General features: G+C 41.9%; 5 protein-coding genes across 6 annotated transcripts; 2 read left to right on the plus strand and 3 right to left on the minus strand.

Annotated features, from left to right (window-relative positions):
* Positions 1-1,822: 1,822 nt before the first annotated feature.
* Positions 1,823-3,046, minus strand: foxg1c (forkhead box G1c). The gene has a single exon (XM_076735272.1). It carries the CDS (start codon positions 3,044-3,046, stop codon positions 1,823-1,825), a length of 1,224 nt encoding a protein of 407 aa, XP_076591387.1.
* Positions 3,047-4,569: 1,523 nt separating this feature from the next.
* Positions 4,570-6,656, minus strand: pglyrp5 (peptidoglycan recognition protein 5). The gene is given in 5 exon segments (XM_076735486.1): positions 4,570-5,733; positions 5,886-6,004; positions 6,164-6,359; positions 6,468-6,537; positions 6,540-6,656. Coding segments are annotated over 5 exon segments (597 nt in total). The 5' UTR covers positions 6,576-6,656; the 3' UTR covers positions 4,570-5,557.
* Positions 6,657-7,017: 361 nt separating this feature from the next.
* polr2i (RNA polymerase II subunit I) lies at positions 7,018-9,226 on the minus strand. Its single transcript, XM_076735391.1, has 6 exons — positions 9,062-9,226; positions 8,799-8,853; positions 8,495-8,568; positions 8,100-8,174; positions 7,472-7,523; positions 7,018-7,328 (listed from the first exon to the last, which is right to left on the minus strand). The coding sequence occupies exons 1-6, from the start codon at positions 9,121-9,123 to the stop codon at positions 7,266-7,268; spliced, it is 381 nt and encodes a 126-aa protein (XP_076591506.1). The 5' UTR covers positions 9,124-9,226; the 3' UTR covers positions 7,018-7,265.
* A 2,626-nt stretch (positions 9,227-11,852) lies between these two features.
* lbhl (LBH regulator of WNT signaling pathway, like) lies at positions 11,853-19,738 on the plus strand. Its single transcript, XM_076735688.1, has 4 exons — positions 11,853-12,492; positions 16,969-17,044; positions 17,350-17,650; positions 18,692-19,738. Exons 1-4 carry the CDS (start codon positions 12,401-12,403, stop codon positions 18,760-18,762), a joined length of 540 nt encoding a protein of 179 aa, XP_076591803.1. The 5' UTR covers positions 11,853-12,400; the 3' UTR covers positions 18,763-19,738.
* Positions 19,739-20,877: 1,139 nt separating this feature from the next.
* On the plus strand, positions 20,878-23,166 carry c5ar1 (complement C5a receptor 1). Of its 2 annotated transcripts, none has more exons than XM_076735687.1 (2): positions 20,878-20,906; positions 21,216-23,166. In XM_076735687.1, the coding sequence occupies exon 2, from the start codon at positions 21,359-21,361 to the stop codon at positions 22,211-22,213; it is 855 nt and encodes a 284-aa protein (XP_076591802.1). In that variant the 5' UTR covers positions 20,878-20,906; positions 21,216-21,358; the 3' UTR covers positions 22,214-23,166. The 2 variants fall into 2 exon arrangements, with proteins under 2 accessions (XP_076591802.1, XP_076591801.1); XM_076735686.1 differs by having other exon boundaries at positions 20,891-20,906; positions 21,146-23,166.
* The last annotated feature ends 5 nt before the right edge of the window (positions 23,167-23,171 follow it).

Consider the following 23,171-nt stretch of genomic DNA (forward strand, 5'->3'; position numbering starts at 1 on the left):
TTCAGCACATGACCAAACTACCCCAATCCACCTGTCTGACTTAAAGACAAAGTGAGACCATATGTGAATTTAACTGCATCAGCTGTGGTGATTATCAGTGGAGCTGTCAAGGAAGGTGCTTATTTATTACACTAAAAGCAAACAGTATCTTCTTACTCCTGCCCCTGGGTATAAAACTCCTTCACACCAGAGACTTGTTGATTCACAGCTCTGTCCCCCTGCTCTCTGTGCTGCGACCACAATTACTCATGCCAGTAATGAAAATATTATTATCTTCATATCTATCTAGACCGTGAGTGTGCCAGCAGTGAGGTTACCTGATCCAGCCCAGTCTGCTTTAACCACAGGCGACTGTGAATGTGAAAGGTGACGGGCTGGGGTCCTTTGATATAAAGAGTCTTTGTCTGAAGGAGGCAGCGGTCCAGAAAGCTGCTCTAATCTCTATCCTCATACATGTATTTTTTATGAATTTGTATCTCAGGGGGAGCGACAGGGAGAGGTGAGGGAAAGTTTAACAGGCAGTGATGTCAGCACCGGGTGAAACACAAGACAGATCAATAAGATCAGGGTGGACATGTCATGTCTACCTGTTGAAGTTACATCACAGTCTGCGCGCTGTTTCAACATGATGGTGTGTCCTTAAGAAAGCTTCAGGTGCACATTTGAACTGTTGATTTTTAGGGGGGGAAAGCAGAGGATCACCGGATGTCCACCAAACTTCTCCGTGATCTCTCACATTTTACTTTCAACAATTTAACTGTAGTCCTTGTTGTGTGGGCTGAAGAGTGACACATGTAACACACAGCCAAATAAGAGCAATCGAGAGGTTTTAATGAGGAGAAAAGAAAACACAATTAAAAATACATTATTGATCGTTTAATTACATGCAGGCTAATTCAAATAGTAATGTGATATCTTTTAGTTGCAGCTCACCGAAACAAGAGCGATTGATACGGGAAACAAGCCGTTGAATTGACATTTTAACGTTGCATTTCTTTCTTTCTTTCTTTCTTTCTTTCCTTCTTCTTCTTCTTCTTTTTTTTTTTTTTTTTTTAACTTACACTGTCTACATTTTAAAACAATTTCACCTCCCTGGACTAAAAACAGTTATATTACATATTCTTTTACAAGAAGTTAGCTGGAAGTTATTCCTCGCCAGAGCAAATCTTCCACAATATTTTAATAGTTTTTAAAGGTCTTGTTCAACATTGCTGGCAAAAGAAGAACTTCAGACAAAGTGATCATTTCGTTTTTATTATTATTATTATTTCTTAATTATATTTCTCTTTTTAAAATGACATTTTTCAGATGATGACATTAGGCCGATAACAGCGACATGCGCGCAAACATCACTTTAATGTCTATACTGTCACATATACACATACACATGTGGAAAACTATGAACTAAGTGGAGAACGATGTTTCTAAAACAAGGATATGCTTTCAATTGTCCTGTCTCTGGTTACTCTAACGCGCTTTTAAATAACCAAATACACATTTTTGCACATTTTTGAAAATGGCACGTGTCAGAAGAAGCCTTTGCTCAAATTTTGCGTCATATGTTGTTTATGCATCAGATAATTTTTAGTAATTTGACACAAATTGCCCAACACGCGTTCTAATGAAAAAAAAAATCGTATTTCAATTTAGATTAATTTCTTCACTGTAACACAAAGAAATAATTGAGGAAATATTGCGGGCTATATTATTCATAAACGCATGAACATTTGCAAGTCTTACTCTTTAAGCAGGATGCTCCTCTGACCTTTTATTTGCCAACTTCTTTCATCTAAATTCTACAGCACTATTTTAAACTTAGATATTAGGCACTATGACTAATTTTTTCTATATTCCACGACAAAGGAGGGCTGGAACTAACTTGAGGACAGTAATTTGGAAAGTCATTACAGCAACCCCCGAGGTCCGAGTGGCCGTTCTTGGATAAGAATTGTCCGGGAGACGTCTTGGACGTGGCGCACTCCTCTTGGCACGGACTAAACGGTGCGGCACATGGTATTTGGTGTGAGTAAAAGTAGCTGGCCTGTCCGGAGATCATGTTAAAAGAGCACGGATCCGACAGCGGCAGAGTGCATGCAGGGATGGATGTGGAGAAAGCGGTGCAAGCAGTGCCAAGCTGGTGGCGACGGGATTGCGCGCAACTGACTCCAATATAAGACATCTCCTGGTGCGTCTGCACGAACCGGTCGGCGTCTGCAGCACTTGTTGCACTCAACCGAGACCGTTGTGAAACAACCGACGTGCCATGGTTGGGGAAGCGGGGGTGAGCACTCAAATAAGTCCCTGGGCCAAGGTGGGTGCGCACTGGTGTTTGGAGAGGCAGAAACGGCGGTACCGGCCAGTAAAATGGACCCGCTGCGGCCAAGGTCACGCTGGTTGCAGTGCTGGAGGACATCAGACGACCTCCTCCCCTTTTTAGTGCAAGCTTGGCCCTGGAGCCTGTCGCGGCCCTGCGCCGGAGTTTCCCTGATGTGCCACCAATGAAAACGTCCTCACTGCAGGGGTCCAGCATCCAGTAGTTGCCTTTACCAGGGTCGTCATAATGGCGTGGCACTTTAACGAAACACTTATTCAGACTCAGGTTGTGCCTGATTGAATTTTGCCATCCTTGTCTGTTCTGACGGTAGTATGGAAAGTTATCCATGATAAACTCATAGATGCCGTTAAGTGTGAGCCGTCGTTCGGGGCTCTGGCGGATCGCCATCATGATGAGTGCGTTATAACTGAAAGGGGGTTTTTCAGGTTTAACGCTTTCTTCGGCTCCCACGCTTTTCTTTGGTTCTCCCTTATTCCCCTCTCGTTTTCCACTTCCAGTCACCGGTTTCGTTTCTACTTTCGTGCGCTGTTTGGGGCTTTCGCAGTTCTTTCCATCGTCAAAGTTTTCTTCTTGGCTGGGTCTCTCTAAATGAGCGGAGCGCAGTTTCTGGGCCGGACAATGAGGCTCCTGGTCCCCCATCACTCCTTCTCGTCTCCTCAACAGGCTGCTGATGCTAAAGGAGGACTTGCGGAAAAATTTCGAATCCTCCATATTAAAGGTTAAAGTTACAACTGAAATCCTCAAAGGTGCCTGCTGATGGGAGCAGCGCGCGCCACTGAAGCCACGGAGCAAAGATGCGCTGATTCAAAGTGGTGAGGATCCAAGGACGCACTGGCCTGACAGCGTGACAACAAATGCGCATGATCACAGCAGCTCAGGACTCGCTCCCTACAAAAAGTAGTGCATCACTGTGTCGCTGGATGTAACAGAGGAACATTTGGGGGCGTAATTTGTGCACGTTCCGGTACTCTGAGACGACTGGATCGTAATTTTAGAAAATCCACTAATTCACCCCCTATCAAATCACTTTTTTCTCGATAAAATCAAAGCAGCAACAGCATAATGTGCTCAAAAATGTTTAATTGACACTGGCTCTTGAGGGCCATTATCAAAAGAATCAAAAGTAAACTGAGTAATATTTCGGACTAACCAAACCCACGTGCTCCTCACCCAAACCGTGCCAATACACACCTGGACCTGGAATGAAATGCTGTCAATCTGTGTGACTGATCGGTGAACTCTCGGGTTCAGTTATAACACTTCCGTGACTGGTGAAACTCAACCCTCTCATGCGCGCCTTGCCCTCTGGGCTGCTCTCATCTCTCTCTCTCTCTCTCTCTCTCTCTCTCTCTCTCTCTCTCTCTCTCTCTCTCTCTCCGTTCCTCTCGTCGCACGTTCGTTCACACCGTAGGGATTACTCCTGCTTCTTTCTCCTACATTTTTGCGGAAGTGTTATAACTCCTGAATGCTGTTGTCGGCAAAAGGCCTGAATAAACAGAGTAAAGGGGAACAGTGGTCAGATTCATGTTGTGTACAATTACAGCAAACAATGAAAGGGGATTCCATTTATTTCTACATTTAAAACAAGTTTCCATATCGTGAAAAAACAGAGATCTTGTTTTGAAATGGGCCCAACACCCTCTCATAGGGCGCCGTACTGTGCATCAATCTGCTGATTCTCTGAGGGCCATCCTGCTTTGTGCTAGTCTGAGCCAAATTAATTAGTTTGGAAATATCATACACATCACAAGAAATTTTCATCAAAATTGACAAAAGTTGACCAGTTCCTTCTCCTGCTAAGGGTGTAAAATTACTGACATCTAAAAACAGCAGCCTGACTCTAATCATATGACTTACTGCTATGATCACTGCTTGTATTATTCAGTTTTTAATTTAAAATGAAGGTGGGTGTTTGGGTGGTTATATTTTTTTTCCAAATTGCAAAGACAAAAAGGACAGGAAAAGAAAGTCTGTGACTTCTGTTCCGATGCTCAAATTGATGAGAGAATATTATTGGACTATAAATGATTTGCTTCCAGTAAAAGGCAGTGGAGGAAGGGGCCTTAAGGGGAAATTTCTGAGCATTTCTGGAAAATTATAGAAAAGCATAAACAGGGTTTGGGGGCATGAAGTTGAATAAAGTTCTCTTTTATTTGAAAAAACACAGTATATACTGGTTACATCTGTCACAGATGAAATGAGTCAATTTAATCAAATATAAAAGTGACAGAAAAAACAGAATTGAAAATGAAAGAAACCTTGACACACCAAAAAAGAGCACTCTATTATCACAACCCGAACTAAAAGTCACTTTGCCACAGCTCTAACAACTTCTTAATTTTTAGTCATTGTTATTCATCAAATCAGCTGCTCTGCGGACTGCTTCAGGGTTCATAAACCAGACATCAGACATGACAACTGGAACCACACATACACTGTCTCTTATCCAATTTGATAGGGGCCTCCCACCATAATCCCTGTGCTGCACAAGTGAGCACTTGTTGGGAATGTTTCAGGCACTGCAGAAAGCACGCATTGTTATCTCAACACTTGTAATCCCCTTGGATCTTTTTCTCTGTTCGATATTTCATTTCATGTCTTGTGTTGTTTCCACTGATATTGCAGTGACACCCTAAAGACATTTGCATGGGAGCACGGCCCTTGCAAAAAACAATTTATAGGCTTGTACTCAGTATATTTTATCACTGTTTGAATTGATTGTTTGGTGGGGACTCCTGCTAACCCTGTCCTCTGTGGGGGGAGGTAAGAAAAAACAGAATTCCTCACATGACTTAGAAATAAATCAAATTGTCTTGATTTGCTGACAAATGTATCTTAACGTTACAACAGGTGAACGTTCACACCAGAACACTAAAAATATCAAGCAAAGTATTCATCAGTTGAATGTATTGCTTACCATTTTAGCGTGACAAAACTGAAAGAAAGTAATCAAATGAGAAAGAGTAAGAGTTACTCTGATAATCTGTCAGCGTGTGAATTGAAGGGCTTTGATTTGGAGCTTCTTAACTGCTCATTTTGGACAGCTAGAGAGCACTTTGGTTTCATCCAATATGCTGGCTCCCCCTACTGTAAGAGAAACATCTGACAGGATGTGAAATGAAGAGGGCCTCCTCAGAAGCTTTTACAGCACAAACCTTCCACCAGTTAAAAAGAGACCTGTGATAAAAATCCAAATAAGACCATCATAATCTGCAGCGAGCCTTATTTGGCATCTCTCAGTTGTGGTAGTGCAGCATAAAGTTTTCCTCCCGGACATTCGGTGCTTCCCAGATCCCTGTGCCCTAACAGATCAAACGTTGGGCATAGAAATCCCTGAGAGACACCACACTGCAGCAGCTGTCTCACTGATGATAAGGCCTCAGTGCTTGGTGCATCATCTGAAATCAAAAGAAGCAGCGTTATCTTTAAGTGCAAAATATTATCCAGACCTCAGAAAACCATCCTGAACTGCAGCTTTTCATGCTCTTTCCTTAACATGTAATGTGCTTTTATTGTTGTCACAATTCAAAAAGTACTTAAATGAACTTACTGTTGAAATTGCCCATGAAAGCAATCCCCAGTGAGTCATGATTGTTGCCTTTGGCATGCGCTCCTACCACACCCCAGCCGCGGCCCTCAAACACTGTGCCATCTCTCCCGACCAGAAAACTGGCACATACAGAAGCTGTTTGTTGATCCCGTAGCATTAAAGACTAGCAAAAACTCATTAGAAGGAATATATAATAATTATCCATCCAATATATCCCACACAATACTAAACAGCACACAAAATGACATTTCTCTTAAAGGCAAAAGGCCTCGACTCACTTGTATCCAATGTCATCGAAGCCTTTGCCTGTCATGTGCTCTCTCTGGATGCTGACAAGGCGATCACTGCATTCTTTCAGGCCTGTGCACTCTGGGAGTGCAGTGTGGTGGATGACAACCCTCTGAGCAGTGCCTTTCAAAGTCTCCTTCTGTCGCGGGGCAACTGCTCCCCACTGCGCCCTTGAAACAATGTTCACTGAGAAGCAATTTAAAGAGCACATTGAAGTTAAAACATCTGCTTCATGTCATAATTGAAAATCAGATTTTTGAAAAATCAGGAGTGTAAAGCTGTTTGTCACCGTACCTTTTTGGTCCATTCCTCCGTACACAGATGCCTCTGGCTTTGATGACTGACTGGCAGCAGACGGTGCAGCTGCATTATCAGGCAGCCTGTTTCAGGAGGTGTGGTCATGGGAAGTACACCTTCCTCGTTCTTCCGTGCTCCGTGTGGATACGTTGTCTTAATGAACACACAAGCTGTCTTTCTACAGTTGCCCAACAGGTTGTTTGGAATCTACATGTTTGAAAAAGAGGGAACTACATGACATTGTCAATATTCCACAGTGACGGAAAACCTGCGGCAGCTTCCCTCCCACTGATGAGGATATGAGAGCTTCAAGCTTGTGTAAATAGTCACGGGAGCGTAAAGAGGAAATCAGTGTGTTCTGCAATATCAAGTGGTGTGTGTGTTTTTACTGCAGGAAGAAACAAGGACAACACTGATATGAGTAAGTGGCCTGACCACTTTGGAGGCCAAATAAGCATCTGTGCTGCCAAAAGCATAGGTGTGTCTGCTAATGTGAAAAATTACAGCATGTGTTTACATGTTCATGTGTTTCATTAAACACTCAAGAGACATTTGAAACAACTGATTCTTTTAATCTAACAAAGCGTTTGAAAATAACAACTGTTAAAAAACTATTAATACATAAAATTTACATTAGGTCATCACATAAAGATAATTCCAGGGTCGACAAACATCAGCAGCAACAAACAAGACAGTAAGAATAAAAAAGAACCCTTTGAGCTGCAGCGAGGAATCGTTCTCTGTGAACAGAAATACTGCAGATGCAAATGTCAGACCTCTTCATTATCAGTGACTTTACTCTGTCCACCTGTGTCCACAGTGAGGGGCCGTGCAGACGTAGTACAGTCTCATAGCATCCTGTCAGGAGAAACAAAGCACACGTTTAAAGATAGTAGACCCTCCACTTCATTACTGGGTGAAAAGCTATACAATGTATTCATAGACAGACAATATTAAAACTAAAAGGTCATAGGTAATGTATTTAATTAACATTTCATTACCTCAGCCTTCATACTGTGAGACTGGAAGAACACTGCCTCCTTGTGACCACACCTGGGAAGAGACAGAGCACAATGTCAGAAACTGTGACCAACACAGATGCTCAATGTCACAACATCTCAGTTAATTCAGTCCAAGACGCTCCAAGGCTCCACATGCTGGAGCTCTTGCAGGAGAAAAAAACAAGCCCCATTGAAAAGCTGTGGTGGCAACAAACCTGAACCCATAATTTTGAGTGTAATCCCTCTTGGTAATGTGAAGGGGCTGTTGAGTAATTTACTAAATCATGGATTACACTGAGATTCGACAAGTCTGTAACCTTATCCACCTTAAACCCATACGCGGTTTGCATGAATGCTCAGTTTCTGGCACCTGTGTAACTTGAGGTGACATCAAACATGATGATGACGTGATGAGTATATAAAACCCTGTTGCTGTGAATTAAGAATTTAGGAGTCCACTTGCTTCCTTGGTGTGGTCAAAAATGACTTAATGTATATTGTAAGTATGCAGTTTTTCTGTTGTTGAAAATGATACACTGAATGTTGTGCCAAACAAACAACACATTACACATAAATAAAAATGATGGGCCTCCTGAGGGAACGAGTGAGTCGACTTATTCAAACCTACTTGGGGCAGGGGTGGTCCTCCGTCCTTGGTAGTGTTGGATCCTGAGATACATCAGCGATGATTTGTGTCAACTCACTGGAGAAAAGAAGAAGCAAGTTGATGGATAATTTATCAATGACTGGCCCTGTTATGTTTCATGGTATGTTTCAGTGTTATGGCATCACACAGAAATGTGCTTTAACCACAGCCAGCAGTGATGTCACAGTGTCCTGTGTACACCTGAACATCCCTATAGCAAGGTGAGAATTCAAACAAGTGGAGGGCAACAAAAACAAGATTTTCAGGGGGTGTTAAGCTACTCTTCCATGCAGTAAATACAGCACTGTGATATATTGGTAAATTTCAAGCTAATCAGGATCTTGGTCATTTATGCTGCACTGTACTTTGATACTTACTCAACCTCGTGGGTGATCTTGTTGACATAAATGCAGCTGTTGTCTGCCTCTTGTTGGTAGTCACAGTTCCTGCACTGTGCACAGGACACACAGACAATCACTACAGGCGTACAATGAAAACACAAGCAATGGTCTCAATCAACGCGCACCGTCCTCAACAACCTATCACTGGAAAGAAGTTTCACACTGTATATATGACTCTACTTATCAATTTAACCATCAGCATGTTTCCCCGAATTCGTGTTTTCTTATTTCTTTCTACACTACATTTCTCATTGTATAGGACTTACCACTGCAAACTTACCGCATAAAGCAGGATACGGTTCTCCTTGTCTTCTTTCGGGTATAACATGTTGTTACTGGAAGACAAAGCCAGCGTGTTTAGTGTGTTACAGAGATTTTCTATTCTTTTAAAAATGAAGACTTTAGCTCTATATTACGGTGACATTATATTAACGTGTGTAGCGTTAAAGCGTAACGTTTAGGTTACGCTTTAACTTATAGTTAGCCTAGCAAGCTAGCAAGCTAGGCTAAATTCTTGAACCCTCTATTCGGCCACAAACTCACCATTCTTGACAAAACCTGATCCCAACAAATCCTGGTTCGTATGTTCCAGTGTCTAAATCCATTGGAGAAACTACCTGTTGAAGATAATTATTGGCAAATAATAACTGCGAGTCTCCTTCTCTTCTTCTGCCGCCGGTATGGCTTCCACTTGTTTGAAAACAGACCATCTGCGCATGCGTATGCAGCTCTGTACTCTGTGCTCTGTTTCCGCGGCAGCGCCTCTAGGCGTCGGAAGACAGAAAAACACTTTGACAGACCAGCACACAGAGAAGCGATGGATGGCGTCCTCAGGGCAGGTGAAGATGACTGTATCAGGACTGTAGCCTCCTCCCTTGTTGAACAGCACGATGGCAAACTTCAGGACTGTGTTTTGGGCAGCTGTCAGCCCTCCTCAGCTCGGCTGTGAAGGCCACAGTGCCGAGAGGGGGCCACATCATGATAATTAGAGCAAGGACTTTCCAAAGTTGTTAAACTACATCTACCCTGTGTCTGTCACAACAAGCAACAAAACTAGAAGAACTGTGCATTCATGATTGCATTCAATCCGTCCTTTGTGACGCAAAATGTTTCCAACTGAGACAAAATCAGTTGCATGAACATTGTTGGGTTGGGGAGGAGGGCTAGATTTTATGTTTTTGTTTTGTTTTGTTTTGTTTTGTTTTTGTTTTTGTTTTTTGTTTTTTAAACGCAAGGCCCCCTCCATTATAATTAATGTTTCTTTAGGTCCTTTACTTTAGGTTGTGTCATGCAGCTATGTAATTGTCAGAGCCGCCAGCAGGGGGCGGCACTGTCTTTCTAGGAACTTATTGACCATTTTCATCCAATTTAGTGTGAATTTAAAAAGTTGGTGTGTGAAATATTGATTTTTTTTTTTTTTTTTGGTTTTAGCTGAGGCCATGACAAAGAGGAGAGGATGACATGACGCACGCCTGTCAAAGATAATACTTCAGATAAGGGCAATGTCTTAACGGTTGCAACATTTTATCGGTAGCTTAACTGTCTGCAAGCCACATTTTATGTTGATAAAACTGAGTGGTAGTGACATGTGGTAGATGTAGTTTACCATATAAATCACAGGGTAGGAAAACCACAAAAATATTTAGAAAGCTACATTTTATTTCTCTGAATTTTACTGCATTTTTGTAACCAATGCAAAACAAGTGCATACTAACACTATTGTTGCAAGTCCTTTAATTTTTTGTTCTATTCATCACACGAAGATGATGTAAATTTATGTAAAAATAAGTAATTAAATGAGGGTGGTAACATTATCTCGACCCTGACCTCATAACTTAATCCAGACCCTCTTCCTCACACAGTGCTAATATTGGTCATCTGACTTTTGTTAGAACTGAGTTTATCTGGCAGATAAACCTGAATAAAGCACACAGTCCACGTCCATACACCGTCATGTGCACCATGAACCCAACCATGTCTCCTTCAGACAGCTGCTCTGTGCTGCTGACGGTGGCCACTTGGCCACATGTATTAGGAAGACTAGTGTGATACACTGAAGCCAGACTCTCTCCATTATTTAATACGGCACACTGAGCTCGTCCCAAAACAGTGACATATTTATTTGTGAATTTTGGGATTACTACTTGCTACTGCACTTGCTTTGGGTTATCTGGAATAAGTTATGTTAATAATCATAATCACAAGAGCTTACTTGGTTCTGGAGCGCCCGCGTCACCACTCTGGTCGCTGTGGATCTGGAACAGGGTCTATTAAACATTATAGATTTTATAACAGTATAGCATTTTTAAATTATTGTGTTTTTGCATGAACTAATTTGTTTTGTGAGGGTATTAAGCTTTGCCTCACAGGGCTGCAGTTCACTACACCACTGAGAATGCAGCATTTTTTTGTTCAAGTAAATGTAGTTAGAGTTGAGATACACATTGCTCACCCAAAAGCATATTGTTGCTTTGTTTTTAAAATTTGTAAAATATTGTTCTTCATAATGATTATTGTTGGTGCTTCTGTTGATGAAACAACTGAATTACCATTGTCAATAAAAATATTTATGCCACTGTGTTGCTCTTATTTACCTGCCATTACACTGACACAATGTCTTGTGTTGTTGCATTGTTTTGTTCGCATGTGTTTATATGACAGGAAGAATAACACTGACACTGAATAGGAGTGAAGAGCTGTGCAAAATGACACAATTACACCACCTGTCACACACAGCTGCAACTCATCTGCAGATAGCCTATAACATAGTTCACTGTGTGTAGGGAGAAGCTCACAGTTACTGTAAACTCTGAAAACTGATTTTTGGGACAACTGTTTTGAGCAATTGTTACACTACAAATATTGAACTGGAAGTTTTCCATGACACTGAATTAAAAATACAACAAATTATACATTCCAAAATTTTAGATGGTGTAGTTGTTCTGGATTCTTTTGTCCATAATAAAGTATTGATAATGCAGCATTACGGTAATGTCCAAAACCAGCATAACAGGTTCTGCAGAAGCAGCATGTCCTTCACGTGGCACCAGCTCCTTCACTACCTTGTTCCATATATAGCCTACTGACTTAGCCTACAGAGGGGATTACACACTGCTGTTAGCAGTGCTCTGTTGGTGTAGCAATAGTTGGAGCCTGTTATATATATATATATATATATCTGTCCCCTCCCCGCCCCTGAGCCCTTGATCCCTGGGCTAATTCCATGAATCGTCCAAATCTAAATCCACTGATGGAGCAACGGCACACTCAGTTGGGAACAGGCAGAAAGAGGCACGGCCCTCCAACAGACAGGATGGGGAAGACAGAAAAGGGCTCATATCAAAATGTGCAAAACTCGTGCTTGTCCATTTTGTGAGCAGTTATGCTCTTCCTCAATCAATTTGGCTACCATCAACAGAGGAGCCGTGTGCCATCTGTGTGCCCTTCATATGTTTCTTTACAGATGTACCAGTGACCCAGTGTGCCAACTCATCAGAGGGGACTGTCAAGCCTGACTGACGTCACCCATCCAGCCTCTGTAATCGAAAGAGACGCTAATCCTGCTGCACTCCAAAGCCTGGCAGTGGGGTGGGGTAGAACAGACAGGGATATTGACAGACATAAGGAAGGAAGTTGGATACTGGAGGAAAGGGAGCGTATGTAGACAGACTCAGCGCTGACCTGGTCTAGACAGGTGCTGTCCGAACTGACAAAGAAAACCCGGCGCACATCCACCTCCTGCTCCTCTGCTTAACTCCTGGGACACCTGAGGGTTTGGGACCTCCCCACCCAGGCTTCGCCCTGGAGGTCAAAAGCCTCACTGAGGGCTCTGCAGAGGGGGAATGCTGCGGGAGCTGCTCAGCTCCACCTGCACCCCCTCTCATGTCACCTGAACTCGCAGTGGAGGAGCCAGGCTTCACTACTGTGGAGCTGTGCCAAGATGGAGAAGACATCTGCCTGACTGCAAGTGAGGGGTAAGAGGCTAATGAAGTTTACGTGTGTGTGTGTGTGTGTGTGTGTGTGTGTGTGTGTGTGTGTGTGTGTGTATTTCAGGCATGAATATCATTCAGCAAGAACTTTGGGTTTTCCCCAGGCTGAATCTTGAAGTAGATAATAAAAAGCGTGAACCTTAGCTTAGACCTAATTTATCAGTGAAGATGACACACGAGAGTCCCCACCTTAGCAGAAAATATGGCTGATGAAACAGTTTTATCACAAGTTCCATTTAGCAGCTGTTCTGGAGATTTTGATTATTATACTATAAATTTACAATACCTTTGGCACACTCATATTTACGTTTGCACATTTTTACTAGCATTATTATCATTATGGCTGTGTTCTATTTATAGAAGTTTGCAAATTGGTAGTTTTTTTTCTTTTTTCTTTTTATGTATTGTATCCCTATTTCTATCTGTGTTTTGAGTAACTTTCACTGCATCAAAGCAGTTTCCCTGTGGGGATCAATAAAGTCCTTCTGAATCTGAATCTGAAATATTTCAGATATTATGTATCTCTCTAGTTTTACTAAAGATAAAGATGGAAAAGAATAAACCAGGTTTAATTAACACAAGGTTTACTAGCTATAGTACTAAGAAGATAATGAATAATTAGCGGAATGACTGTTAAATCCTCATGATGAACCCAATTATGAGCCCATTAATTGGTTCTGTCAACCTGCTTGCTGTCAACAGTCCAGCTCTGGCGATGCTAGAGAATTGTAAAATAGCTGTGACAGAACAGGAAGCCCTCATGGCCTGCTGTAATCACACCACAGAATTTCTTCAGCATCATTTCTTTGATTGCACAAGAGCAGTACGTTTTAAGAAAGCTTTACAGGAACATTTCTAAGCAGGTTTTGACTTATTCATCTCACCTCTCATTTGTGGCTGAATGGCCAGGAGGGTTCTGAGATGAGACAGTGATAAGCAAAATGTTTCTGTGGAAACAGGAAGAAGAAATGCTTACCAATTAGTTTGGTTTATTGAACACATCTGCCATATCTCTCTCACCTCACGGTTTCCTCTGCCAGATGACACTAATCTAATCTGTTAAATGTGAGCTTGATTTGACAGAAGCACCTTAGCTAAAGTTTGTGTGTCGCCGATTATCTGGCTTGTGGTTGTTGTGAAAAAACTAAACTATGTTTTTGTGAAAAAATGGGGACAAACTTTACTTTTTTTTGTATAGTTATTTGCAGTACATTTCTTATTTTACTCATAATGTAATTTTTAGTTAAATATGAAAGGCTTTCTGCACAGTGTTATACTGTAGGTCTGAACCTGTGGCATGCGAAATACAGTACGCTGCACAAACAAAGAGCGATTGTTGACTGAGCTGAAACATGCAGGTGTTTGGAGAGAGTGTATATGAGAGGGATTACATGGAGGTTAAGCTTCTTCATCGTTATAGCTACTGAAAGTTTCCATCCCAGGTGGCACACAAACAGCTTAGCGTGACACAGTTGTCAGCAGCGTAATATCAGAAATTGAATTGTAGAGCTGTGCACATTCACAAGTGGGTCAAAAATGATAGCAGCCATCCAAAGCTGATCCTATTTAGATGAGAACAGGGTGTCCTCGTTTTGACGGCTCGGCAAACTGGCTTAGTGTTTCTTCATTTGTCATATTATACAATGAACGTAAGGATGCTGATAGGAACACTATGCCTGAAATCTGTCACCATAAGGCAGTCAGAGAGAAAAGATCAGCGAAAATCAATTCAGCTCAATTCTAGTCAGAGCTGTTCAATTTGAGAGAGACGGAGACAGAGAGAAGATGAGGGCAGAGGGAGGGAGAGAAAGCATTGAGGCAATTTCTGAGATTCTTTTGATGCCTAATATATTCAAAGAACTCTTGTTGACATTCCTACAGTGCGTCCAGCAAGTGTAAAGTTCTCCACTTCACCATCTCAGTTTAGCATGTTAGCATGCTAACATTTGCTAATTAGCACTGAATACAAAGTACAGCTGAGGCTGATGGGGAACGTCATTAGTTTCTTTTTTTAATATTATTATTTTTTAGGTATTTGGGAATAAACCAAAGTAGTGGACCACTGATGGCTGACATGATGATGATACTGGATGAAAAGTTAAGGAATCACCAAAGTTATATCTGCTGGAAACCATGAATGTATAAAATGTCATGGCTTTCCGTCTAATAATTACAGTTACAAGATATAGTTTGGACCTGGAAATACATTACATTGCTATATTTCTTTGTGAAACAGTTCTTTTCCAGCCAACAGCCATTTGTCATAAATAATAAGTCCTCCCTTACAGTATTAAACAGCTGTTATATTTGCTCAGTTGCTTAAATTCTTTAAAAGCAAGAGCAAATTTGTGTCTTATCTTGTTTACATAATTCAATTTTTTTTTGAATGTTTATGTCCCTTGTGCTGTATAAACTAGGCTGCATGCTGACAATGGATTTGCTATATATTTAGACCCTTTTTCCTGCTTGATGTCCACTTGTGTAGCTCATTTCCAAGAAGAATTCACAATTCAAGACATTTTACCTCCTTAGTTTGACACAGAATGTGACTGGTGCTGCTCTTAAGAAATGCCAAAAAGTACCCAACACAGGGTCTAAAAACAGAAGGACTAGAGATAAAACTCGTCTTTCAACTGCAATTTCATTAAAGAGGAAGCCAGATTTAACAGATTGTGTCATTACACCAGGCCTCCGAATGACAACAAACCACGTACTTACGGAGCGAGGACAGAAACTGAGACACAGTGAGAAAAAGAAAGAGGGAGCAGGAGAGAGGGATAAAAAGAGGATTCGGACAGATCCTCAGGCCTCCTTAATCCCCCGTCGGCTTTTCTGGAGACCATAAACAGATTGACGTTGGATGCAGGCACAGGCTCATGCATGTAACAGAAACTAGTGACGGCTTTACAGACACTGTGGACCCAGCATAAAGTCTGATAAAGGTCATCTGATCAGGGCCTGGATAAAAGAAAACAGAGGTGACTGACTTTCCTGTTTTTCACACCAAACAGTGCAAGTACTAGCTGTGAGATGACACAGGGGATTTCAGGGCACGCTTCTAAGGCCTTAGTAAAAGCCCAAACCAATCACCAGAACAGATGTTGATGTTGTTTGTTTCTGCAAACCACGGATATGTTGAAACTTATCATTTCCTTACATTCAAAATTTATGCTTCAGGTTTTTGGTATTTGGATTTGATATGATGCATATGAAGTGTACACATTTAACGTATGCATAGTTTGCAGAAATGTACAGCGTCTACATTTTACTAGTGACTGGGCTGAAGAGCTCTTTGTAAGAGCTGGCAGATCCAAACCAGAGAATTTATTCTCTTTGCCTCCCTGTCAGGAATCAGGACAGAGGACAGGATCCATTTTGGTATCAAACCCCATTTGAGTTCTGCACTAATCTGAGTGTGTTTCAGTGTGTGTGTAGAGAGAATCACACACTCACACATAGTCACATAATTCATATCGCCAGACCAGCTTTGGCAAATCAGATGTAGGACTGAAAATCTCTGACCTATCAAAAGCCTGGGACGTTGGATACAGAGATACTAGTGTAATTCAGCGGTGACATTGGGGCATGAGGAGGGCAGTGATGTTATTTCATAGAAAACCGGATGAAGTGATCTCTCAATGTCCAACCGCGGATAGTCGTTGAGCTGTGGAAAGCCTGTAGACATGTCAGAGTGAGAGTCACAAGGCCATGTAAGCAGGCAGTCATTTCCTGATCGTTTTCCATCTGGTTAGCTGTCAATCACTGCGGATTTCTGGTGTATGTTGTACCGCCATAGGTGGTAAACAACATTCATCTGACATCCAAAGGTACTACAGAAGATGTCCAAATGATCATTTTGAGAGTCATATGATGGTGAGAGTTATAGAATCAAAGTTATGGGATCTTTCATCCCAAACTATGAAGAGCCTTTGTTTGTAATAGAACCTCCTCAGCGGACAAACTCTTTGCTTAAGGCGTTAAAGCCAGCCTGCTTCTTTTTAAATGTATTCAAAATGAATTTTTTGGGGAGTTTCTACTGTTGTATTGAAAGGTATTTCAAGGACTTTCTGAATCAGATTTCTATGAGTTTCAGCAGTGATTCCACAGTGAAACTCAAGGAGGTTCTGGGTGGGATCTCAGTAGGCTTTAACTGGATTTTAAGGAAGGCTGTAAAGTCTTCTAAAATCAAAGTCTTACGAAAACTTGGCTCTTCGGAGGTTCCGAGAGAAATTCAAGGTCTTCTGTAATACTACTAGAGTTGAGTAAAACTTGCTCTATGGGGATTTTTTGGTTTCTACAGTATTCAAAGGATTTAAAGGGTTTCTACACATATAAAGGAGGATTAAAAGAGATTTTTTTTTTACAGGCTTCAGATTCACAATGGGAAGAGAAGTTTCCATCCTTGTTCCATTACAGTGTATGTTTGTTTCTAGTCTTATTGTGGCTTTGTTTCCTCTGCAGAGAGATGGAGGAGGTGAGTGGTCAAGATCCAAACTGTGAAGATGAGCAAAGGAAGGACCAAAGGTTACCATTCCAGGTCTGTTCCATCATCCTACTGTGACGTGACTTGTTCAAATAATTATTGAAGGGCAGCAAAGTTGGTAATTTGATAGTTGCAGATGAAATACCGAGAGAGAGAGAGAGAGAGAGAGAGAGAGAGAGAGAGAGAGAGAGATTAGTAAATAGGAGTGTGGTCAAAACTGGTCCTTACATCAAAACTTTTTAGACAAATGCGGTTTTACAGATTGGAATAACACTGAGGAACTTGAGTGTAAACTTACTTTCAGTATGACTTCTGTGCTCAGTTCTCAGTCAGCTCTCTCCCCCACCCCCTTTCTCCAGATCTTCCCTGAACCTGTTGAGGTTGTCCTGGGCCCAGAGACCACCTTAAACAGCCTGGACCACGACCACGAGAAGGAGCGTCTACCCTCCATTGTTGTGGAACCCACGGAGGTGAGTGAGGTGGAGAGTGGAGAGCTACGCTGGCCACCAGAGAACATGGACATGGAGGAAGACGAGGAGGACCTGTTCTTGGAGCAGTGCATCCCCCCAGCCAACATCGCGGACTGGGGAGAAGAGGAGGAGGAGGATGAAGAGGAGACGTCAGTGATACTGAACCAGCAGCAAGGCTTGACACTTATTGGTGAGTGACTCTGCTTTATACTGTAGTGTAGTAGTGAGTGTAGAAGACCTCAGATTAGCCCCTGTTCACCAGCCTTTCTTTTAGGTTTCCTGCCACACTTAAAATACATTTTCAACAGAAAACCCAGCTCAGCGAGAACTACAGCAAATTATCTCACAGTCAGCCTTTTTATAACACCTTGCTTCTCATATTTTGTGGGAAACTGTGTGTGTGTAACTGTGAGTGTGTGTGTGTGTATGTGTGTGTGTGTGTGTGTGTGTGTGTGTGTGTGTGTGTGTGTGTGTGTGTGTGTGAGTGAGTGAGTGAACTGCTACCAAGATTGTTTGGCTCCCACAAACCCAATAAATACAGTAGATGATCACACAGAGTCAGCATTTCCATGGTACCTTGTTCCTGTTATATTGGGTGGAAAAATGTGTGTGTGTATGTGTGTCTGTGATTCTAACATATTATATTATCTTGCATTGTATTATATTATATTATAATTACTGTATATGTGGTTCAGTATTCACTGGGAAACACCCCAGCAATACCCTAACATCAACCTAAAACACCTTCATAGCCTAATAACTTAACAAACACTAAAGCAATGTCAACCAAAGTCCTGCTAGCATCATCAACAGGAGCAACAGCTTAAAAAATGTTAGCATATGCTAGTAATGTTTGCATAGTCATCAAGCACATCTAAATGAAAAGGAAAAGGTTGTTTAAAGCTAATGAATGAGCAAACATTCAAACCAAGAATTGTATCAGGCTGCGCTGTGATGCTGCATCTAACCAACACTTTGCAGAACTTCTAAATTTGCTCTTCTCTAAGCATTTCTGTAATGCCTCTATTTTGAAAACTCCACTTACACTGCATTTACAAAGAAGAAGAAAAGGCTCACATTTTCAATGCCGGGAGCTCAAAAAAACCTGGCAGCAGTGACTGTGGATCTCTGTGGGAGCTAATGTAGATAACTGCTAACTGCTGAGTGTTGCCATTCACAGCGAATGCCAAACGTTTGGTGAGCAATAAGACGGTGTGCTTTTCTTCTGCAGACCTGCAGTCGGACGCATTTAGAGACGACACCCCCACGCTCCCACCGAGCAGTGCACCGGCCCTCAACTGACTTAGCCTCAGAGACCTCTGACGACCCTGTGAAGAAACATCCTGACATTCAGTATGGCAACAACTATGGCACAACAACGCAATCTGGAGTTTGACAATGGCAGCTGAGGCAAAGTCTGAACCGTAAGCCCATGTTGAAAATATGCTGTATATGCTGATAAACAGGCCAGTTTGCACCCACTGTGACATCTATGACCACATTTATGTCAATGTGTACAAGAAGAGGTACAGACACGACTGCACACATGGGAACCTGAACAGGGACACAAATAGACCTTCTCAGACGCAAAAAAAAACAACCTGGTGACAAAGATTTGAGCAACACTGTATCTTTGCTGTTTTTTTTTTAACTTTTAGAAAAAAATGCTGATGTTGTGACTTTGTCTTTCATTTCCCTTATTTCCTAATTTTTAAGGGCTCAGTGATGTCAAAGGGCTAAAATAGAACATCCTGCCGTGGCAACAAATTTTCTCTAGTTTGTGCTTTGTTACTTCATCTCTGTCGCTGTTGCAGATAACAGCCCGTAGCTTTCTCACCATCTTTCTCATAGATCATCAGTTTGACCCCACAGTACCTGGTTATACCTTCAGTGTGAGCAGTATCAATCAACAGGCTGTGAAATGTGTCGGCTGTTCTCTGGATCGACTTGCTTTTTTAAAATGTTTGCTCGGTGCTGAATCTGCGGAGCATTGTAAGACTTCATCTTTTCTAAAGCGAAGTCACTGACCGCATTCAGTGACTGTGATTGATCCAGGTCAATGAGGCAGCCAGAACACAATCAGATGTCTCATCATGCGTAATGTGAGTGACTAACGCTGACTAACGCTGTGGGCTTTGAATCCGAATTTTCCACAAGGTTACAGAAATCATCTGGTCAGAGGCTTTCTTTTTTCCTTGTTGGACATGATTGGACATTTGATTTGTCTGTCATGCGTACTGACCAAAAAAAAAAAAAAAAAAAGAATAAAAGAGGGCAGCTCTAGTTGCTTTTCATGACAACAGTTGTAGCCGCCATTGAGAACTGTAGAACTGTAATAATCTAGTTTGTGTGTAGGTCGATTTGTGAATAACTTGTATATATGGAAAAGCTCTTGTGGAACTGTAAAATGATTATTATGAATTTGACAATAAAGTATTTTGTCCCACTCATACAAGAAGTGATTATTGGGTGCTGAAGGTTTATTTGAGATTTTTTTTTTTTACATTGAAGAAATGCTGCCCTAATAGATCCACTTCTTATATAATACTTGTCCTTGAATGTTTACTGCAAAACTTTTTTTTTCAGGCATTCATATAGCCCACAGTATAAAGACAGAAAAGAGTCCAGGTAAGTATTATCAAAAATGGGAAAGCAGCATTTGTCATGAAGGGGAGATAAAATAGAGAGTGAAACTTGGAGCTGAATTCAAAGTAAACAAGCTGAAACTTAAAAACAAATAATATAGATTTGAGGGAGGGTCTCTAGTCAATAAAGCACATTTAGTTCTCTTCATATTATTGTATATCTAAAGCAGCAGCAACATGTTTATGAGGGTTTACAGTGTGTCTTTTGTAATCATTATTTTACATTTACTATTCTTTTGAAACATGCATAGGTCTCTAATACTGGACTAAGGTGTAGTGTTACACCACTGCCTTCGTATTGGTAAATAAAGCTTCTATCGTGTAATCTTGAGGGCAAATTACATTATTTATTATATTAGCCCCGTTAAAATTCTGACAAACTGCTAAATATCATTCAGCAATACCCGATATTTGCGGTGAACATTCAGAATTTCAGATGAATCCAGGATCAGAGTGATAAGCCAGCGTAGGCCGGTGAACACGATCGCAGCATTTTAAGATTGTGTCATAAAAATGTTAGATGATGGTGTGCAATATGAGATATGACTTTAATTTCAGCAAAACCAACAGAATCACTTTGACTTTATCTGGTAAACAGATAAAGATTTTTTGTTTAAATTAAACTTTCTGTGCCAGGAAGACTACAAGTCTTTTTTTTTTTTTTTTTTAATAGAAATATTGTGCAAGTGTATGTGTGTGCGTGTGAGGGCTGGGCTGGGTGGGGGGGTATAAAACACAGTTAAAAGCAGAACAGCTCCATAACTTCCTGCTAGCAGTATGGCTACAACATCAGCTGAACCCGTAAGTTGAAATATCAGCAAAATCCTAAACTGAATTTTTAATGTGAATGTTTTTATTAAGTATATTTTACTTGGGATAAGATTAAGATAATCCATCTTTAATCAGATTAAAATGTTGGGACTAATTTAAAGGATTTATCTTTGTATCACACAATTACAACTGTGAAAGTTCAAATTTAAATCTTTTCATGAAACATGATAAAAAGGTTCTCATGTATTTGACATCTTTTCCACCTGCAGCTTCAAGCACTCTTGGGCTATGATGACTACACTATGTTTGACTTTAACATATCTGACTATAACACATCAGAGTACTACATACTGCCGGAGATTCCTGACACTTTGACGCCTGAGATCCAGCCCATCCAGATAGTGGCTCTGCTCTTCTACGGCCTTGTGGTCTTGCTAGGTGTCCCTGGAAATGCTCTGGTTTTGTGGGTGACGGGGTTCTGCATGCCCCGCTCCGTCACCTCAATCTGGTTCCTCAACCTCGCCCTGGCTGATCTCCTGTGCTGCCTCTCCATCCCTCTGCTCATGGTCCCTCTGGCGCACGATGACCACTGGCACTTCGGCCCGCTGGCCTGCACGCTGGTCAAAGGCCTGTTTTACCTGGTGATGTACTGCAGCGTCCTGCAGCTGGTCCTGATCAGCGTGGATCGCTGGTTGCTGGTCAGCAGACCCGTCTGGTGTCAGAACAACAGGCGGTACAGGCTGGCCGTCTGTTCTTGTGTTGCTGTCTGGTGCCTGGCCCTGCTCGGCAGCACCCCCCAGTTCATCTACACCACGGAGATCAAGGCAGGTGAAGAGAAGAGGGAGTGCCTGGCGGTGCACACTCTGCTCAGCGCCTGGCTCGTCACCTCCTACCGCTTCTTGGTGGGATTCTTGATCCCTTTCCTGGTGATCGTTGCCTGTCACTTGGGGGTGTACTCAAGAGCAAAGAGCGGACTCTCCTCCAGTCGGACCCGCTCCAAGCGCACGCTGAGGGTCATCGTCGCTGTGGTGCTGAGCTTCTTCCTGTGCTGGCTCCCACTCCACATCGTGGACTTCCTCATATTGGTGACCCCTCGAAATTCCCCCCACAGCCCCAAAATTTATCTGGCACATGTGTTAGCGCTCTGCCTGGCGTATTTCAACAGCTGCCTCAACCCACTGCTCTATGTGTGCCTGGGCCGGGGCTTCAAGAACAGCATGAACCGCTCCCTGCGCAACATCCTGCACTTCATCAGCGAGGATCCCGGGACCAGAGTGACCATCACTAATAACGACACCAGGAGCACAAGCTATGGAAAGGAGGCGACCAAGGTCTGAGGGTGACATACTGCGGTGTTCGTATTAAAGTGCCCTAGCTTCAGAAATTGTGACTGAGGTTCAGCAGGTGTCGGTTTAGTTTGCCAGGAGTGACCTCTGCTGCGCTGAAGTGGCACAACATAACCACAGGGGTTCACCATAAACCATGAGTGTCAGATCAGTCTTTTGACACACCCTGGTCACATAAACCAAGACCTAAGATAAAGTTCAGTATTTGACAGTGTAAAAAGCGGCAGCTGTTTTAACGCTGAAACATTGAGATTGCATTTAAAGATGTTATCAGGACTTGCAAATCAGGAACTATTAGCCAACTTGCAGTATTTCATGTATGCATTCGTGCCTAGTGCAACAGTGCCTGGCACTTCTGTTTTTTGCTCCCACACATGGATGATCTGTGTTTGTTATTAATAGAAGACGGTCATGTGTCTACATTACTGTGTGAGCTGCAGTTAAAGCTCGGTGTCCGAAATTAGACAATGAGATGCACTTGCTATTGTTTTATATTGTAAAAAATGAGTAATTAGTTCTTGTAACACACACATTTGATTACCTCATGTACCATAAACATTACCATAGAGATGACAGAAAGACAGTCCTTTTGTGTAGTATTAGGCATGGACCGCATGAGGGAGCTGTACTCCAAATCTCTGATGCTGAGGGGCTTGTCGATGGTGAGCTCTTCCTCTGAGAGAGCCATTGTTTCAGTGTGACGGGCCCTTAAGGCAATAGATAAGATTAGAGAAGCGATTTAAGTGAGTATGAGCTTTAGCGATGTTTGTGGTTTTGTCAAGTACTTCACACAACGCAGCATGTCTTCAGAAGTCCACAGAAGAAATGTGTATTCGTCATCATATGTCACTTGCCTAATGCATGCCTCATTTATGTTAATTTATGTTTTAGGCTGATCTTCTTGTATTGCAACGTTTAAGAATAAACAAAGCAATAAAAATGTCACATA

The sequence above is a fragment of the Chaetodon auriga genome, chromosome 7 (assembly GCF_051107435.1).
Source record: "Chaetodon auriga isolate fChaAug3 chromosome 7, fChaAug3.hap1, whole genome shotgun sequence".
In the NCBI taxonomy this organism is placed as follows: domain Eukaryota; kingdom Metazoa; phylum Chordata; class Actinopteri; order Chaetodontiformes; family Chaetodontidae; genus Chaetodon; species Chaetodon auriga.

Coding starts and splice junctions, on each gene's coding strand:
- foxg1c (XM_076735272.1), bottom strand. CDS start 3,046: ATGGAGGATTCGAAATTTTTCCGCAAGTCCTCCTTTAGCATCAGCAGC.
- polr2i (XM_076735391.1), bottom strand. CDS start 9,123: ATGGATTTAGACACTGGAACATACGAACCAGGATTTGTTGGGATCAGG. Junction 8,854..9,061: donor ATCAGGTTTTGTCAAGAATG/GTGAGTTTGTGG, acceptor TTTGTCTTCCAG/TAACAACATGTTATACCCGA. Junction 7,524..8,099: donor GAGGACCACCCCTGCCCCAA/GTAGGTTTGAAT, acceptor GTCTCTTCCCAG/GTGTGGTCACAAGGAGGCAG.
- lbhl (XM_076735688.1), top strand. CDS start 12,401: ATGTCACCTGAACTCGCAGTGGAGGAGCCAGGCTTCACTACTGTGGAG. Junction 12,493..16,968: donor TGCCTGACTGCAAGTGAGGG/GTAAGAGGCTAA, acceptor TTTCCTCTGCAG/AGAGATGGAGGAGGTGAGTG. Junction 17,045..17,349: donor ACCAAAGGTTACCATTCCAG/GTCTGTTCCATC, acceptor CCCTTTCTCCAG/ATCTTCCCTGAACCTGTTGA.
- c5ar1 (XM_076735686.1), top strand. CDS start 21,179: ATGTTTGACTTTAACATATCTGACTATAACACATCAGAGTACTACATA.